The sequence below is a fragment of the Canis lupus genome, chromosome 4, assembly GCF_011100685.1.
Source record: "Canis lupus familiaris isolate Mischka breed German Shepherd chromosome 4, alternate assembly UU_Cfam_GSD_1.0, whole genome shotgun sequence".
Lineage (NCBI taxonomy): Eukaryota > Metazoa > Chordata > Mammalia > Carnivora > Canidae > Canis > Canis lupus.
In genome coordinates, this window is record NC_049225.1 from 24,391,897 (window position 1) to 24,411,017 (window position 19,121).

General features: G+C 34.4%; 1 protein-coding gene across 4 annotated transcripts in view; it reads right to left on the reverse strand.

The window, feature by feature from the left end:
- P4HA1 (prolyl 4-hydroxylase subunit alpha 1) overlaps positions 1-19,121 on the reverse strand; it is a 77,503-nt gene that overhangs the window by 52,450 nt on the left and 5,932 nt on the right. For 3 of the 4 annotated variants that reach the window (XR_005357958.1, XM_038534309.1, XM_038534307.1), the window contains exons 2-5: positions 10,019-10,126; positions 8,851-8,947; positions 7,576-7,727; positions 5,281-5,418 (exon numbers count right to left, since the gene is read on the reverse strand). Coding sequence is in view for 3 of the 4 variants with exons in the window: in XM_038534309.1 (XP_038390237.1) it covers positions 5,281-5,418; positions 7,576-7,727; positions 8,851-8,947; positions 10,019-10,094 (463 nt within the window). In the remaining variant the exon portion in view is untranslated. Of the gene's footprint in view, positions 1-5,280; positions 5,419-7,575; positions 7,728-8,850; positions 8,948-10,018; positions 10,127-11,614; positions 11,698-19,121 lie in introns of all 4 variants that reach the window. The other variant, XM_038534308.1, reaches the window with a different exon arrangement.

The following is a 19,121-nucleotide window of genomic DNA, read 5'->3' on the forward strand; positions in this document are numbered from 1 at the left end:
TACCCTAACTTCTTATATCCCAAGGAAACATTTGCATGTGTATACATGAGCAAAAGAATACATAAACAAGGATGTCTACTGAAACTTTGACATAAAAAAAAAAGAAACTTTGATATAGCAAAAAACTGGATAACCAAAATGCCCATTCCATGCATAAGAGAATGAATAAATCAATTCTTCATATAATACAGCAGTTTGATGAATTTACTCAAAAAATTGAGTGAAAAATGTTAAAGATATACAGAATATATTGTTTAAAAGATATGGTTATGATCTTATCAGAACTGTTATAATGTATACTATTAGTAGAAATAGAAAATAATGGAATTATGTACCAGCTTAATGGAAATTTTATTTATTATTATTTAATTCAATAATCGTTAGCAATCCCACTTGATATTCACCCCCAAATAAAGAGAGATGAGCCAGAAACATCTTAACAAGTTACTCACTCCATTCTATATTCTTACTGAGGAAATCAATTTCAATATGAAGACAGGGGTAACATATTTTATTTCTTCAGCTATTTCTTCAGCTGACTAGGAGACAGTAATGATAGCAAGCCACATACTCGTAGAAAAAGTGAGAAAGCAAAAAGTAAACAATTGTGTGAAGTCAGGTATCAGTACCACAAAGTAAGATTAGCAAATTTTTAAATTTGTGGAGATGAAACAACACACTCTTAACCAATGGAACAAAAAAGAAATCATAGAAAACATTAGAAAACACTTAAAAACAAGTGAAAACAAACAAAATACCAAAACTTAGAGGACACAGTGAAAGCAATGTAAAGGGATGTAATGTAAATGCTTACATTAAAAAGCTAGAAGGATCTCAAATCAACAACATAACTTTACAACTTAAGAAACTAGAAAAACAAGAACAAACTAAACCCAAAGCTAGCAGAAGGAAATATCACAGGTAAATTAAGTAGAATACTTAAAAAAAAAAAAAAGACAGAAAAAATTAATGAAACCAAAAGTTGGTCCTTAGAAAAAATCAACAAAATTGATCATCCTTTAGCTACATGGACTAAGAAAAAAGAGGAGATCCAAATTATTAAAATAAAAAATGAAAGGATTGGACTACTAATTCTACAGAAATTTAAAGGATTATAACAGAGTACTATGAAAAATATACACCAACAAATTAAATAACCTAGATGAAATGGGCAAATTCCTAGAAACAAAAAGCCTACCAAGACTAAGAAACAGAAAACCTGAATAGGCCTGTAACTAAATGGTAAGGAGACTAATTTGATAATCAAAAGTTTCCTGACAAAGAAAAGCCCTGGATCTGAAGGCTTCACTGGAGAATTCTATCCAACATTTAAAGAACTAACACCAATCCTCAAATTTTTCCAAAAAACTGAACAGGAATGCTTCCTATTTCATTCTATGAGGCCAGCATTACCCTTACACCAAATCCAAAGATTCTACAAGAAAAGTACAGAAAAGTATCCCTTATAAATATTGATGAAAAACCCTAAAGGATTGGCAAAAAGAATTCAGCAGCTATTAAAAAGATTATAAACCCTAACCAAGTGGAATTTATTCCTGGATAGCAAGGATGTCTCAACATATGAAAATTGATCAATGTAATATACACCACATTAACAGAATGAAGGGAAAAACCATGATCATCTCAACTGATGCAGAAAAAATACTTGACAAAATTCAACACTTTTTCACAATAAAAGACACTCAACAAACTAAGAGTAAAAAGCAGCTAGGTAAGTTGAAAAATCTACAGCAAATATATGCAATGGTGAAAGACTTTAAGATCAAGAACAAAAACAAGGATGCCCACTTTCACTACTTCAGTATGGAAGCTCTAGCCAGAGCAATGAGACAAGAAAAAAGTGATATTAGGCAACCAAATTGAAAGAGAAAAAGTAAAATGATCTCTCTTTATAGATATTGTCTTCTATGCCGAAAACCCTGAAGACTACATGTACAAACTGTTAACATTTATTTGCTAATAAAAAATTCAGCAAGTAGCAAAGACAAAGCCAACACACAAAACTCAGTTGCATCTCTACATACTAACAATAAATAATCTGAAAACTAAAACAATTCTTTTTTTAAGAAAAGATTTTATTTATTTATTTTGAGAGAGAGAGAGTATGACTGGAAAAGGAGGGGCAGAGAGAAAAGCAAACTCTGCACTGGGCTGAGACGCCGATGTAGGGCTCCATCCCAGGACTCTGGGATCATGACCTGAGCCAAAGGCAGATATTTTAACTGACTGACCCACCCAGTGCCCCTACTAAAACAATTCTAAGAATAAAATTCTTAGGAATTAACTTAAGCAAGGAGGTGAAAGACTTATACAATGAAAACCACAAGACATCGTTGAAATAAAAGAAAACATAAATAAATGGAAATACATCCCATGTTCATGGATTGGAAAACTTAATACTATTAAGATGGCAATAGTACCCAAACCAATCTACAGAATCAATGCAATCTCTATCAAAATCCCAATGACATTTCTTGCAGAAATAGAAAAATGCATCCTAAAATTTGTATGTATTCTCAAAGGATAGTCAAAATCCTGAAAAAGAATAGTCAAAACACAATCTTGAAAAAGAACAAAACCAGAGAACTCAAACTTCTAGATTTCAAAACTTACTCCAAAGCTACAGTCATCAGGGGCACCTGAGTGCTCAGCCAGTTAAGAGTCTGCCTTGCTCTGCCTTCAGTTCAGGTCATGCTCTCAGGGTCCTGGTATCAAACCCCCACTCGGCTTCCAGCTCAGCAGCGAGTCTGCTTCTCCTTCTCCCTCTACCCTTCTCCCCTGCTCATGAACCCATGAATGCATGCTCTAATAAATAAATAAAATCTTAAAAAAAAAACAAAAGCTACAGTCATCAGAACAGTATGGTATTAATATGGCATAAAGATCAATGGAGGGGGATCCCTGGGTGACTCAGCAGTTTAGCACCTGCCAGGCATGATCCTGGAGTCCCAGGACTGAGTCCCACGTCAGGCTCCCTGCATGAAGCCTGCTTCTCCCTCTGCCTGGGTCTCTGCCTCTCTCCCCCTCTCTCTGTATCTCTCATGAATAAATAAATAAAATCTTAAAAAAAAAAAAAAAAGCTGAAGTTAAAAAAAAAAAAAAAGATCAATGGAATAGAGAACCCAGATATAAACCCTTACATATATGGTCATATACTTTTGGACAAGGGTGCCAAGACCAATCAATGGGAAAAGAACAGTCTTTTCAACAAATGGTGCTGGAAAAACTGGATATCTACATGCAAAAAATAAAAATAAAAAAAATGAAGTTGTACCCTTACCCTAACATCACATGCAAAAATCACCTCAAAATGGATAAAGAACCTAAATATAAGATGTAACACAAAATGGATAAAGAACCTAAATATAAGACGTAACACAATAAAACTCTTAGAAGAAAACACAAGAGAAAAGCTTCATTCTACCGGATGAGGTAAAATTTCTTGTATATGAGGCAATAGGCAACAAATGAAAAAATAAACTGGACCTCATGAAAATTTTAAAATTTTGTACATCAAAAGACATTATCAACAGAATAAAAAATCCACAGAATGGGAGGAAAAAATTGCAAATCGTATTATCTCATAAGAGACTAATATCCAGCATATGTAGACAACTCCTAAAAAAAAAAACCAATTTAAAAATGGGCAAAAGACTTCAATAAACATTTCTCCAAGAAAGAAATACAGAAGGCTGCTAAGTATATGAAAAGATGCTCAACATCACTGATAATCAGGGAAATGCAAAACTATAATGAGATACCACCTCCTACCCATTAGGATGAGTGCTATCAAAAAAGGAGACAATAACAAGTGTTGAAGAAGAGGTGGAGAAATTGGACCCCTTGGGCACTGTTGGTGGGAATGTAAAATGGTGTATCTACTATGGAAAATAATACGGCAGTTCCTCAAAAAACTAAAATACAATTACCATATGATCCAGCAATTACACTTCTTGGGCTCAAAAAACTAAAATAGAATTACCATATGATCCAGCAATTATACTTCTTGGGTATATATCCAAAGAATGGGAAGCGGGGTCTTGAAAAGATATTTGCACACCATGTTCAAAGCAGCACTATTTGCAAGAGTTAACACATGGAAGCAACCCAAGTGTCCTATTGATGGATGAAAGGATAAGCAAAATGTGCTATATATTTACATACACAATGCATTATTATTCAGGCTTAAAAAGTAAGGAAATTCTGACATTTGTTACAATGTGGATGACCCTTTAGAATATTAATGCTAAGTGACCCATCACAAAACGACAAATACTGTATGGTTACACTTATTTGAGGTACTTAGAATAGTCAAAACCATAGAAACAAAGTAGAATGATGGGGCTGAAGAAGGTAAGGGACAGGAAGTTACTGTTCAATGCATACAATTTTTAGTTTTACAAGACAAAAAGAGCTATAGGGATGTATACTGGTGATGGGTGCGTAACAGTGTGAGAATGTATGTAGGGCCACTAAATCACACATTTAAAAGTGATTAAGATGGTAAATTTTGTTATATACATTTTGTACAATAAAAGCATTTCTAAAGCAAATTATCATGAAATTAGCTGTAACCTAAATAAAAGACTTTGCCAAAAACAAGTCATAAAGCAGGATGTTCCATATTACAGAACACTTTCAAAATGTATGTATATCCAATGTCTTGGTTTTTAAATTACTGAACACATAAACTTTGATTATCAATTCCTTTATAACTTTACATACAAATATTGGATGTTCTAAAGAAAAACATGAGGAAAAATGATTTTCTCTTTCCAGGCTAAAAATACCTACTTAAAATTAAGTACCTATAATATTAAGCTTTCATAGTAACAAGCTATAAACTTATCCATAGCTATTAAGTCCTAAGGAAAGAGAGTTGTTTTGTCCTCAAAGACCGTAAAATAAACTAAAGTTAAAAATCTTAAAATACGGGGATCCCTGGGTGATGCAGTGGTTTGGCGCCTGCCTTTGGCCCAGGGCGCGATCCTGGAGACCCGGGATCGAATCCCACGTCGGGCTCCCGGTGCATGGAGTCTGCTTCTCCCTCTGCTTATGTCTCTGCCTCTCTCTCTCTCTCTCTCTGTGACTATCATAAATAAATAAAAATTTAAAAAAAAACTAAAATCAAATTAAAAAATAAATAAAATAAAATAAAAAATCTTAAAATACGAAAGTTTTTTTTAGATGAACATTGTCCTGATGGATTGAAGAGAACAACCAGGTGATAAATATTTTATAGAATAGAAGAATTCTTACCTGGGAGATTACCCTTTGAGATGGTGTCTGTATCCAAATTGTAGGTGTCCTGTAGTCGCAACAGAGCTTTCGCTGCCCCAACCTGATCTTCATCATTAGGGAAATACTGTCTCTGAATGGTTAGGTTAGAGATAAAGCCTTGAAATAAGAAAAAAAGAAAGAAAAAAAGAAAGAAAAGAAAAGGAAAAAAAGAAAAAAAAGACTCTAGAACCTCACAGACTTCCAATTTGCAATATAGAGTGTTTATAAGGATTTTTCAAAATTGATTTTATTATAATTTTCTACCACACCATGCAAGTTCCACACACTCAACAAGAAAAAAACTAAATACACTGAATGAGACTTGAAATACCTCTAACTTATTCAATCTTCCCAAGTTCTAATGTTGCTTAAGTAATCTGAAGTCATCACATAAACCATATCTGAATTAGGTAAAAGATCAACATGATAATTGGAAGCAACCCAAGTGTCCTATTGATAATTGATATGATAATTGAGTTTTTAATTACACTAAGCTTGAAAATGAATGGATTTATGATTTGAAAATGACATCCACTGGCAACCAATTATACTTTCAAATAACAGATGGTAAGTAAAATGTATGCACTTAAAGAAAGTTCTATATTCTTCTGCATGTACCACACGTTATGTAAATATGTAAATATATAAAGTTTGGTGGAATTCTTTGAGGGGGAAAGAGAGATATTAATTATATATTTAATATAATCAAGTGAGCTTGTTTATTAAAATATATTTAGATATATTAAGTTATGGAATATAGTGATCAACCAAGATTTGCTCTCCATAAAATCTAATCTTAATTTTAAAAGGTTTTATATAAAATATAGCAAAAACCAAATTAACAAACTAATTACTGCCTAAGGAGAATGGTTGCTAAATACTCCTTAAGGAACCAAAAAAGACAAAAACAAAAAGTAGTTTAAAATTTTAATGTAAGTGTCATCACTGGCAAATAAAAGTTAGGTATTAAACTTCCCTCCCCTCTCAGTTACTTATAATCAACTGTGGATTTTGATCAGCAAAAGGCCAGGCATTTTTATGTTAATGAAAATGTACAAACGAACAACTAGCTAGGAGAGGGCTAAACCTCATATCAAGCATTTTTTTTTAGTTTTAAAACCAACTCTTAGTCACAATGTCCACATGGAATTTTACAAGTTTGACAGATTTTTTATGACCCAAAATAAAATCCAAGAATTGCTTAAATCCTCTCCAATAAAAAAGAGGAAAAATATATGTATTACAGCATTATAAGGATGATTACCACAGATTAAAACATCAAGTCCCAAGGCTTACCTTATAAAAGAATTTAGGTCATAAACATCATTACTTGAGAATTGTTTTAAATTAATAAATGTGTGTGCACACACACACACATACAAGACTTTAAAAATGTTCTCATGGTGCTATATAGGAGCAAATAATCATTGATATTTCCCTCTCACCATGAAGAAGTTTTCACAAGTGCTTGCCTTAATTTTCCTCAAGGCTTTCTGTACTATGTGCAATAGTTTACTGCTCACACTCATAAACACTCAAGAGTATTTTCATTTACATAGCTAGCTCAGTTCTTTCCCTCTTTCTTGCATTTTTTATTTCTACCTTCAGTCACTGAGTTAAGTATTTGAGCCATTACTATGTCTAAGCATATTCACTCTAATTCTTAAACTCCAGGCTTAGTTTTCTGTATCTGTTACTAAATTATCTAAAACACCTCACTATTCTAATTTTGTTTTAATTAGAAAGACCTTCATTGTTAAAGTTTGCAGTCTTAGTTTTTAAATTTATTGTCTAAGTAAAACAAATCTAAGATTCAAAATACTATCTAAAACACAGATAACACTTTTCCTAATAGTACCAGTCCCAATACATTAACAATTGAGAAGAGAGAGATTCACTCATAAATTTTTGAAGTTTGAAGGTAATCCTAAAATGGAAAGGATTACCCCCAGAAATGAAGCTATATGTCAAGTAATTGATTTGCTTTTGTAAATTTCAAAGCAAAAAATGACAGTGCTAGTCTCCAACAAATCACTTTTTTACACTAAAGTTTTATTTTTGTTTCCAGTTTTTCTTCCCTTTTCTTTTTTTAAATTAAGGAATTTAGAATCTAGACTAACTCCAGTCAAACCAAACACACCCCTGCAACAATTCAGTTACAACACTAAACACTTGATGTTCTGGGAAATGAATTTATTAGTATTGGCGTTTCCACACATGGCAGCAATACTGTCTTAACTATTTTTGGCTCCTTAGTCTTACCATCTGACTTACCATCTGACATATCCTTAAGGACCAGATTCTCCAACTCACTCCATTCAGTGTTCAGACGTTTCATTAATTTGAATGCATTTACAGGGTGCCCAACAAATCCTTCTGGATCTTTTGTTGCTGTGCTGGTTAGTCGATCTAACTTCTCTGCCCATCTATACACATAAGACATTTAAATGGAGCACATATACACTTACTAAGGAAGAACACAATTTAATAAAACACTCAGAAAAATAAAAAAGACTAAATTAGAGGTTTTTGAGTGAAAACTAAATTCAAAAATTCTTTTTAAAATAAAATTATAGGTTTTTTAAAAAGCAAGACTGTTATGGGTAAAATCTAGCTTAGTAGAATCAAAATATAACAAGTCTTTTTCTTTTAGTTTTGTTTCTCTCAAATGGTTACAGTAAATAAAGCCCATCTTAGAAAAGGTGTGACTGGATCCCTCAAGTAAGAGTCTAAAAATTCATCTCCCCACAGGTCCTTAAAGATAACTAGTTATTGTAAGGTACAGATTAGCCCAATCAAAATTCAGTTACAGGTTAATTTAAATCAAACTTATACCAAAACTTTACATTCAGTACCTAAGACTATGTTTTAAAACAAAAACAGGGATCCCTGGGTGGCGCAGCGGTTTGGCGCCTGCCTTTGGCCCAGGGCGCGATCCTGGAGACCCGGGATCGGATACCACATCAGGCTCCTGGTGCATGGAGCCTGCTTCTGTCTCTGCCTGTGTCTCTGCCTCTCTCTCTCTCTGTCTGTGACTTAAATAAATAAATAATAAATAAAATATTAAAAAAAAAAAACAACTCCCTGAATATTCAGTTTCTCACTAAATAAAAGGCAGGAATTCACAGGTCAGGATTAACTTTGAATGTGAGTCAGTTAAAAATAAATTAGCAGTTAAGGAAAAACCATATCAATTAAATAATTAACAATACTTACCACTGTAATCTCTAGAATACAACCATAGGAGTGAAGATAAATAGAATTAGAAAAATGCTCTAAAAGATGACTTGATTAGGGAGGTTAGAGGAAGATGTTAGCAACCACTTTTAGAAATTGTCAGTCAACACCCATTCCCATTTATATCCTTATCTCAATCCACATTCCTCTACCTAAATTCTTGACCCAGGCATAACTCTTGTTTCCTGTGCTCCTATTTTAGCCATTCCAACCAACTTTAAGACAGGTGGCTTCTATTTCCACCTGTTTTAGCTCTAGAACAAAAACATCCAGGTGGGATCAGAATCATAGAAAGTAGAACACTTTGCTTACTTTTTTATTTGTTCTAATTTGTCCTCTTCTGCCTTAATATAGTCTTTCAGAGAAGTCACCAGATCTTTCTCAGTATGGATCAAATCAGTCATCTGACCTAGAAGGAAGAGAAGGGAAGGTTATCAAATATCTACATTGGTCAACACAAGTATTTTAGAATAACTTAAAAATGATCAAGAATGTTTCATTCTTTGAGAAGAGTTAACTGTTAATAAACACAGATATGTTGGAGAAGACATCTTTTTTATATCACTTTATATCCTGAAATTAGATGTCATAACTATAATACCCATATTTTAGTAAGCACTACGATCATACAAGGGTAAAATTGGTTAACGGCATGAAGGAAAATATCTCATTTAAGGCAGATGAGTGTGCATAGAGTAAAATATAAAAGGATACACATCAAACATGAAAAATATTTCTGGGGAAAAGAGGACATGTGGAAGTCTTACTTTGTTTCTTCTTTAACCAATATGCTATTTTAAATAGTAATATTTACAAAGATTTCGTATAAAATGAAAAAATGACATAATTTCGGGTATTAAATTTATGGCATCTAATTTCGGGATATAAAATGACTTCTTATCCTCTTATAAATAACTAAACATGAATGATTTGAACTTCATTGGTGAAGTATACCGTTTGTTAGTGTGGTTATAGTTTATTGAATAAAAATTTCTAAATTCTGGGATCCCTGGGTGGCGCAGCGGTTTAGCGCCTGCCTTTGGCCCAGGGCGCAATCCTGGAGACCCGGGATCGAATCCCACGTCGGCTCCCGGTGCATGGAGCCTGCTTCTCCCTCTGCCTCTCTCTCTGCCTCTCTCTCTCTCTCTCTCTCTCTGTGTGACTATCATAAATAAATAAAAATTAAAAAAAAATTTTCTAAATTCTAATTAGTCTCAAGAACAAAAAAAGGTGAGAGCCGAGGTAGGGAAGAAGAAAAAGTAGTGTTGTTTTATAATTTAAAAATAAATTTTTTGATGAATTTGCCAATATTGTCCGACTTGCAAAATGAAGTAGACTTAAAATTAGAATTGGAATGGCTAAAATAGGAGCACAGAAAACAAAAGTTATGCCTGGGCCAAGAATTTAGGTAATTTATAATTTTTATTTTAAAAAAATTTAAATGCAAGAACAATACAAACCAAAAAACAGTAAGACTTACCAATTGAAGTAAAAAAGCCTGGATGTGCAAAAGACTGGGGAAGTAGAATCCCTACAATTAAAATATACCACATCATCTTGGAAAACTTAATTTTTCAGGTTCACACACCTACAAGAGAAATATGGTCATTACAACAAAAAAAAAAAGTAGGATAGGTAAAGTTCCTAAATGATTTTTCCTATGAACAAAATATAAGTCAGACACTAACGTTGCCCATAGACTGTTAATTCTTGTAAATTGATTTAATAATGTAATTAATAAGAGCTACTATCTTATTTTTCCATATAACTAGAGTACTAACTTTATATTTCATGTTAAAAAAATATAAATGTTTGTTATCACCTGATAATTAATGCTTAAAAATTCAACCTGTTTTCTCCTTAGTTACTATTAGAGTGATTAGATAGTAATTCATACATCCTGAAAAATAAGTTTTCTCTGTTATCTACATCTAAACCATGAATGTCCCATAAAAATTACTTCATTAAAGTAATTTAAATATTACCAAAATACAATCTAATGTATTCTCCATCTAATATGTTAGAATATGTTTTAAAGGGGAAAAAAAGGTTTTAGAGCCACTGATTTATCCTTTAAATTCCTTTTTTTTTTCTTTTAAAGATTTATTTACTTATTTATGAGAGAGGCAGAGATAGGAAGAGGGAGAAACAGGCTCCTCACAGGGAGCCTGATGCAGAATTCAATCCCGGATCCCAGGATCACGACCTGAGCTGAAGGCAGGTGCCCAACCGCTGAGCCACCAGGCATCCCTATCCTTTAGTTTCCTAATTTGTTCCATCCTTTCCTTACATGGCTTTCAATTTTAAAATAAGTTCAACTAAAAGTCGTACATTCTCAGGGTGCCTAAGTGGCTCAGTTGGTTAAGGGTCTGACTCTTGGGCAGCCCGGGTGGCTCAGCCATTTAGCACTGCCTTCAGTCCAGGGCATGATCCTGAAGACCTGGAATCGAGTCCCACATCAGGCTCCCTGCATGAAGCCTGCTTCTCCCTCTGTGTCTCTGTCTCTCTCTGTGTGTGTCTCTCATGAGTAAATAAATAAAATCTTAAAAAAAAAAAAAAAAAAAGGTCTGACTCTTGATCTCAACTCAGGTCTTGATCTCAGAGTCATGAGCTCAAGCCCTGTGTTGGGCTCCACACTGGGCATGGAACCTACTTAAAAAGTTGTAGATTTTTGGGCAATGAAAATGTTCTAAAATTGACTGTGGTGAGTGATGGTTGAAGAACACTATAAAAGTACTAAATACCACTGAATCATGACCATTAAATGGGTGAATTGTATGGTACATGAATTATATCTCAATAAAGCTGTTATTTTTTAAAAGCTGTACAGAATCAAAAAGAATAAACAGCCCTTTCGATTTAAGCTAGTAATTTCTCTCAAAGGACCTAGTACTGAGGTTTTTCTATCTGCTGTGTTCTATGTAAACATTCTTAGCCTAGTACATAGCTATGGATTTTTTTTTTAACTTGGCAGCAAAACATGTCTTTTTTTCTTTGTCCCTGGTAGCACTGACTTTTCTAGAATGGATTCTTCATGGCAGCAGCAAATATCAACTAAACATCAGCAAGATTTTACCTTTCTTTTCCAAATATCCTGACAGCACGCTGTTCTTGCTCCTTCACCATCACATCCATGGACTTTTAAGTACTCCTTATTACCTTACAGAAGAATAAGTTACTATCACAGTACCTCTTGCCCCAGTAACAGGCTCCCATTTGTTACTCTTCTTGTCTCCCTATTTGTCTTTGAGCACGCACTTCTGACTCCTTCCAAGTGACTTCACTTAAACCACCAAGTTCAAGTCCACATTGGAAAGCTCTCTATTTTGCCAAAAATAATCCCCCCAAAAACAAAAAAAACAAAACCCTTTCCCCTTCTTGAATCTCAATAAAAAATAAATCCCCACAGAAACTGACATTCTGGAAGTACTCCTAAGTCTCCTCCCTCAAGTTTGCCACAAGCTTCCAGATACTTCCAGAACCACACAGTAGTAAAATGCACTGCTCTCTTGGCTGCTTTACAGTAACTCTTTGGGAAGGCTTCTAGAATACAGCAGATGCAGACACTTCCTCTCCTGGGCTCCTGCCAAAGCACAAGGCTTTTTCAAAATCCTGGGCTGTCTGAAAAGTCTAGAATCTTCTCACTGTTTACACGGACTTCTGCCATAATTTTCTTCATGAATAAATGTTATTTCCAGAAAATACAAATGCTTTTGCTCTACTAACAAAAGGCTAATCAGAAATGTTATCTAAATGTTTAACTCAGATAAGAAAGTTTAGATTTGTCAGGTAAGAGCTTATCATTTTTTCATAGCTAAGATACATTTGTCACTAAAGGTTTTTTGTCATCTTTCATTGTCCTTAAATTTCTCAATGAATCAAGAACCATTCATTAGCCTACAGAAATCACTAAAGTTTGAAAACTGCTTCTAACAATGATAGGCCTTACATAAAATTTCAAAGCATTAATCAAATGAAGAATATACCTTTACCTTACATCATGCTGCAAAATAAATTCTAGATAGATCAAAGAGTTATTATTAACAAAAAATAACAAAAAGAAACTTTACTAGATCTCTAAAAAGAGAAAAGAATCTCTAAACTTTAAAAATGATAAAAAAGTAACCTATCAAAAGCCAGATGGAATTCAAATACACAGAATAATCTAGGCTTATATGTGTTTTTAAAAAACCCTATGAAAGGGATGCCTGGGTGGCTCAGTCAGTTAAGTGTCTTGACTCCTGATTTTGGATCAGGTCACAATCTCAGGGTCCTGAGATTGAGCCCTGTGTCAGGCTCTGTGCTGAGAGAATGGAGCCTGCTTGAGATTCTCCCTCTCCCTCATCTGTCTTCTCACTCACACATAGTACACATGCTCTCTCCCTCAAAAAAGCAAAAAAAAAAAAAAAAAAAAAAAACACAAAATTTTTAAAAATCCTATAAACTAGGAAACTAAAGAAAATAGAGCTCCTATAAATCAGTAAGAAAACCACTAAGATATTAATAGAAAAGTAGATTAAGAATACAGAAAGTCACAAAAGAACTAAAAATAATTTTAAAAGTTCAGTTATCAAGGATCCATTTTTTTGTCCTTCAAATGAACAATTATCAAGGATCCATTTTTTGTCCTTCAAATGAACGATTAAATTTAACAAATTCACAAATATCTAATGATGATGCTATATATGTCAAGGAACTTAAAATGAGTATATGCTGTAACTTGTGAATTTAAATTAAAACGCAAAATTTAAAAATTAACAAACATTCATTGGTAAAATGGTATAAGCCATCTTGGAAGATGGTTTGGCAGTTTCTTAAAGTCAGACATACTTTTACCATACAATCTGGCAGTTGTTCTCCTTTGTATTTACCCAAAAAACTTGAAAACTTATGTCCACACAAAAATGTGCACATGAATATTTATAGATTTCTTCATAATGACTAAAACTTGGAAACAACAAAAATGTCCTTCAAGGTAAATGGATAAATAAACTGGTACATCCAATGAATTATCATCAATGCTAAAAGGAAATGAGCTATCAAGCCATGAAAAGACATGGAGGAATCTTAAATGCATATTTCTAAGGGAAAATGTTCTGGACAGCAGAACATTAGGTAATTTTTTATATTTCTTTGTATTTTCCAGATGTCCTAGGGTATATTTACTTGTCCCCGGGATCATGACCTGAGCCAAAGGCAGAAGCAGCTCAACCACTGAGCCACCCAGGTGCCCCTCACCCTAAGCTTTCTTTTTTAAAGATTTTATTCATTTATTCATGAGAGACACAGAGAGAGACAGAGAGAGGCAGAGACACAGGCAGAGGGAGAAGCAGGCTCCATGCAGGTAGCCCGACGCGAGACTCGATCCCGGGACCCCAGGACCACGCCCTGGGCAGAAGGCAGGCCCTAAACCGCTGAGCCACCCAGGGATCCCCTATCCTAAGTTTTTAATGAAGTGGTTAACTACTCCCTAATATAAAAAAAGTAGCTAACAAATACAATCCACATTTGTGCCTGTTTCATATTCTCCAGATTTCTCTGCTACAAAGACAGTAAGCTTATATGAAAGCAACTCAAATATCTAGCCATGAACTACATGGTCAGATTATTATCCTTCCTCCTACAGAAAGACATATGATGCGGGCTAGGCCAGTCATTGACACTTTCTCCCAAAAACATTTGAGGAGTGGGCTTGTGAAATGGTACAAAGCAGCTCCTTCTGGAGTTGCTAAGCTCATAGGATATGAATTTGTATCTGCCTGTGACGGTCTTTCCCACTTGTCAAGGACACATAGAAACCCAATCTATAAACAAAGTCATTCAGAAATAAACAATTCCAAGATCCATAGCCCTGACTCTTCCAATTGTTAGTAAAGCAATCATATCTTTATTAACCACAGTTTTTAAACCAATGCTTTGAATCTGTGAGCTACTGCAATAATCTTTCAACCCAATAAGAGAGCCTCTGAATTCCCTTTTTAAGGAATTTTAAACTAGATCAAGTTGGATTTGTCACTTGCAATATGAAGTTCAGACAACACAGCATTACTCCAAACTACTATGACCATCAAATGAAGAAATAGCCCTAAATAGCCCTAGATAGCAGTGGTTCTCACTGCTATATCAGAATCACCTACAGGTCTGAGGTATGTAGTTAATTTATACAAATTCTTAGGTGATGGTGATGCTGCTGGTCTGGGATCACACTTTGAAAACCACCAGATACAAACAAACATCCCTTAAAATCACGCAAAAAGAGCTTTCTATCTTTAAAAGAGTAAAATTTCAGGGGTACTCGGGTGGCTCAGTCGATGAAGCATCTACCTTCGGCTCAGATCATTATCCTGGAGTCCCAGGATCAAGCCCCACATCAGACTCCCTGCTCAGTGATAAGCTGCTTCTCCCTCTGCCCCTCTCCCTGGCTTGGGTGTGTACACGCTCTCTCCCTCTCTCTCTCAAATAAATAAAATCTTAAAAAAAAAAAAAAAAAAGTAAGGGACGCCTGGGTGGCTCAGCAGTTAAGCGTCTGCCTTCAGCCCAGAGCGTGATCCAGGAGTCCTGGGATTGAGTCCCACACTGGGCTTCCTGCGAGGAGCCTGCTTCTCCCTCTACCTAGGTCTCTGCCTCTCTCTGTGTCTCTCATGAATAAATAAATAAAATCTTTGAAAAAAAAAAGTAAGATTTTACTTATTTTTTGAAAAATATAATTGAATTCCTAATTATTCTGGTGAATAGTTCCTCTAATCTTTTTTTCTTAGAAGTAGGCTCCATCCCAAACTGAGAGCCCAAAATGGGGCTTGAACTCACAACTATGAGATCAAGACCTGAGCCAAGATCAAAACCTGAGCTGAGATCAAGAGTCAGATCCTTAACCATCTGAGCCATTCTGGTGCCCCTCCTCTAATCTCTTTTAATATTAAATACTTGTTTGTAAGCAATCATATCTTTATTAACCACAAGTTTTTAAAACAATGGTTTCCTTACTTCTGATGTCTCACTTCCATTTATTTCCATCTTCATTCAGTTAGCAGCTTGCAAAGCAAATCATTATGAGCATCTAAGAGTCAAGCATCCTAAAAAACATTGGAGTTTTATAAAAAACAGTAAGATACAGGGGCGCCTGGCTGGCTCAGTTGGGAGAACATGAGACTTTTGATCTCAGGGTTGTGAGTTTGAGCTCCACAATGAGCGTAGAGATTACTTAAAAATTAAAAAAAAATTTTTTTAAATAGTAAGATACAAATATCTCCTGTTCTAAATCCTCAGACAAGCTTGAAATAGAATTTAAATGGGTTAAAGAGGATGCAAAGAAGGCAAATCTCAGCTCCCTGAAAAGACTGGACTCAAAAAAACGGGGAGAGGGAAGAAAAAAAAAAAAAGAAAGCCAAAGAAGAGTCAAAGATATAAACATAAATTTACACTAGTATAAAATTTAGTGCTGAAATATTACAGATATACTGATGATATTTTAGTTCTTGATTAGATCATGAGTAGGTTCATGAGTGCTTATTACCTAACTTTTATAACATACATGTACTTTATACCTGTTTAATATACATGAACATTATTTTTTAGAAACTATAAGAAAAAAGTATATGGAAAAATCTTTCTGGAAAACATATTCTCAGGTAAGCCCAGATAAAAATAAATAGCAAAGTATAATATTTATCTAAAACTTTCCTACAGTCCTTCTCCCAGGAAAGTCCAATCCCACACACTCACAGGTCAATCAAACCTGGGAACAGATTTTAAAACAGTTTTACTACATTGTAAATATTTACAACTTTGAGTTATCAGGATTCATTGAATTGTATGTACAAGTTATTTAATGAATTACTAGGAACAGGGTATCTGGCAAATAATTCTATTAGCCTTTTGGTCTAACATTTTTCTTCCAAGAAAAAAATTGCAACATTTTAAAAAGTTGGTCTTTCCCAAACAAATCATTAAAAATTAATAAGGCCGACTAAAGAATGCTTGATATTCTAATCTAAACTTTCACTGACACTAAAAATTTTCCACAGGTCTCCTTCTAGCAGTCTCTCCATGCCTTCCACATTGTTCCAAATCTTTTAGAGGGCTCCAAAGTTTATTTAACCTCATACAAATTCCACAGTCAAATGCTGGTTGCCCTGACATGTGTTAGACTTTAAATTTTTTGACAATTTTTATAGTGAATGCAAAAGACCAGCACAAATTCAAGCTTCTAATTCAGGCTATTACAACGTGGTATATATTCAAGACTTTGCGTGTCTCTTCCATATAAGTAGGATGGATTTTTCTAAGACAACTAAGAGTACTTACTAATAGAACTAGTTATATTTCTGTTCTTCCCTATAATCCCTCTGGCAAACTGCCATTTGTTTTAACTTAACACCATGAATTCCAGTCATACTTAAGCTCCCAAAGAGAGGGAGCTACAACTCCAGTACATATGATCTGACAGTCAAGTGTTTTAATAGTTATGACCAACTTTTCTATAAAAACTCAGAAATCATGCTAGCCTCTTTCCCACAGCTGTCTTTCCTCAAGCAGTGAACCCAGTTATTGGTATAACTCTGCCAGCACTTTGAAATTTGCTTGGAAAGAAGCACTAAATCAAGATATTAGCCTTATCTGATCGAGTTGAAAAAGTCCTACACGATCTATCTGTCTTTTGGAGATTCTTGCAAAATTCAATTTTTCTTATCGGAAGGAACTTGAATATAATGTCATTTCAAAAGCACACACCTATTTTTGCCTGTATGGTGTTCTACCACCACTACTCTCTTCTGGAAACTGCCCTCCTTCTGCCTTTTTTACAGCACCAGTCTACCTTTAATTCATCCCCACAGTTTCATCACTCATGTTACACAGCATGATACTTCTCCCTCATCAAGTTGCCAAAGTTCCTTCCTGGAAATTTTGAAAATAAAATTGAGAGGGGGAAAAAAAAAAAAAAAGGCAGGCACTCTTTGAATGCCTGAATTGTATAAAGCTCAGAAGCAGCAATGGACCAAGTTTTGATATACGGGCCAAAAAGTAAATGAATTTTACCTGGAAAGAATAAAGAGTGAAGCAGGTATACAGAGAGGAAGACAGATAAGAGAGAGAATAAAACATTCTGATGTTTTCCACATATTCTTGAAGCCTAATGGCATTCCTGACCTCAACTGTTAAGATAACTCCCTATCCCCACAATGTGTACATAAATTCCACCATGTGGTAGTATGACTGGGGTTTCTGTTTAACCCACAGTTCTAATTAATTGTCTTATTAACCCAGCAATTAATATTTTTATAGGCAAAATAAGTAATAAGGTCTTTTTTGGCTTGTTAGAAATCCAGTAAGTTCCATTTCTATATAAAATAGAGAGTTTAGAATAAATATTATTTTAATCCATTTTTTAAAAGATTTAACTTGGAATTTAGATTCAAAATTGAACTTAAATTTGCCTTGTCTTTCTTTACCAGTATTCTGCCCCTTGCTTGCTTCTGTTATATTGCCTAGCAAGCACACTGTGGTTGTGAAAATAGTATAGCAAAAAAGAAAATCCCCAGCTATTGATGTCATAGATTTGCGTATGTTTTTTAAACAGTTCTAGTTTCCACTTTTCATGGAATAATCAGGAAAAGTGTAAAAAAAAGTAAAATAAAAAATTTTGTCAGTTAAAAATATTGAATTTAAATGTTTAAAGTTTCTGTTTCAACTGGAAAAGTCAAATTCCCCTAAACCAGAAACATTTTACAAACAAATATAGACTGAAGGAGAAAGTTTTAGAAAGAAATGAATATTATTAAAATGGTGCTATTCCTCACTGACTATTCAATTATATATTTTAAACTGTATAATATACCTCTCAACTATTTCAAACACTTCAGTTAGAAATGCATACATTTCCCAATGTGAAGGGAAAAGGTCAGGATTCTTATGCCCACGATACAGAATATAAAAAATTTGCCATAAATGATATTAAAAGCCCCCCACAATAGTAAGAGTCATCAATAATGTCCTTTTTTTCTTTTTTTGGTGATCCCCTTAACAAGAAGCCAAATAAGCAAAAATGGTATCAAAATATGAGGTCAAATTTGACTACCACCAAGAAATTAAAAAAAAAAAAACACCAATAATTTAGAGGAAAGTGCCTAGGAGGATACTTGGCACATAGAAGACACTTAAGAAGTGTTACTTTTAGGGCAGCCTGGGTGGCTCAGCGGTTTAGCGCCGCCTTCATCCCAGGGCATGATCCTGGAGACCCGGGATCAAGTACCACGTCAGGCTTCCTGCATGGAGCCTGCTTCTGTGTGTGTGTGTGTGTGTGTGTCTAATAAATAAATAAAATCTTTTAAAAAATGTTACTTTTAGATGTGGGGCAAGAACTTAAGAATAGATGGATTTGTTGCCAAGGCTGTCTCAAGAGACACAGAAAAAGAAAAGGCTGAGAGCATGGTGGGAAGCTCAGGAAACCTCAATCCTGGGCTAAGACGGTGAAAAAGAACAAGTAGCCTAGTCTACTAGCAGATAGATGCAGACTTTCTTATTTAAGAATTTGAGTAGAAGTAAGTGGACAGAGGCAGTGGAAGAGAAAAGGGGAAAGAACCATT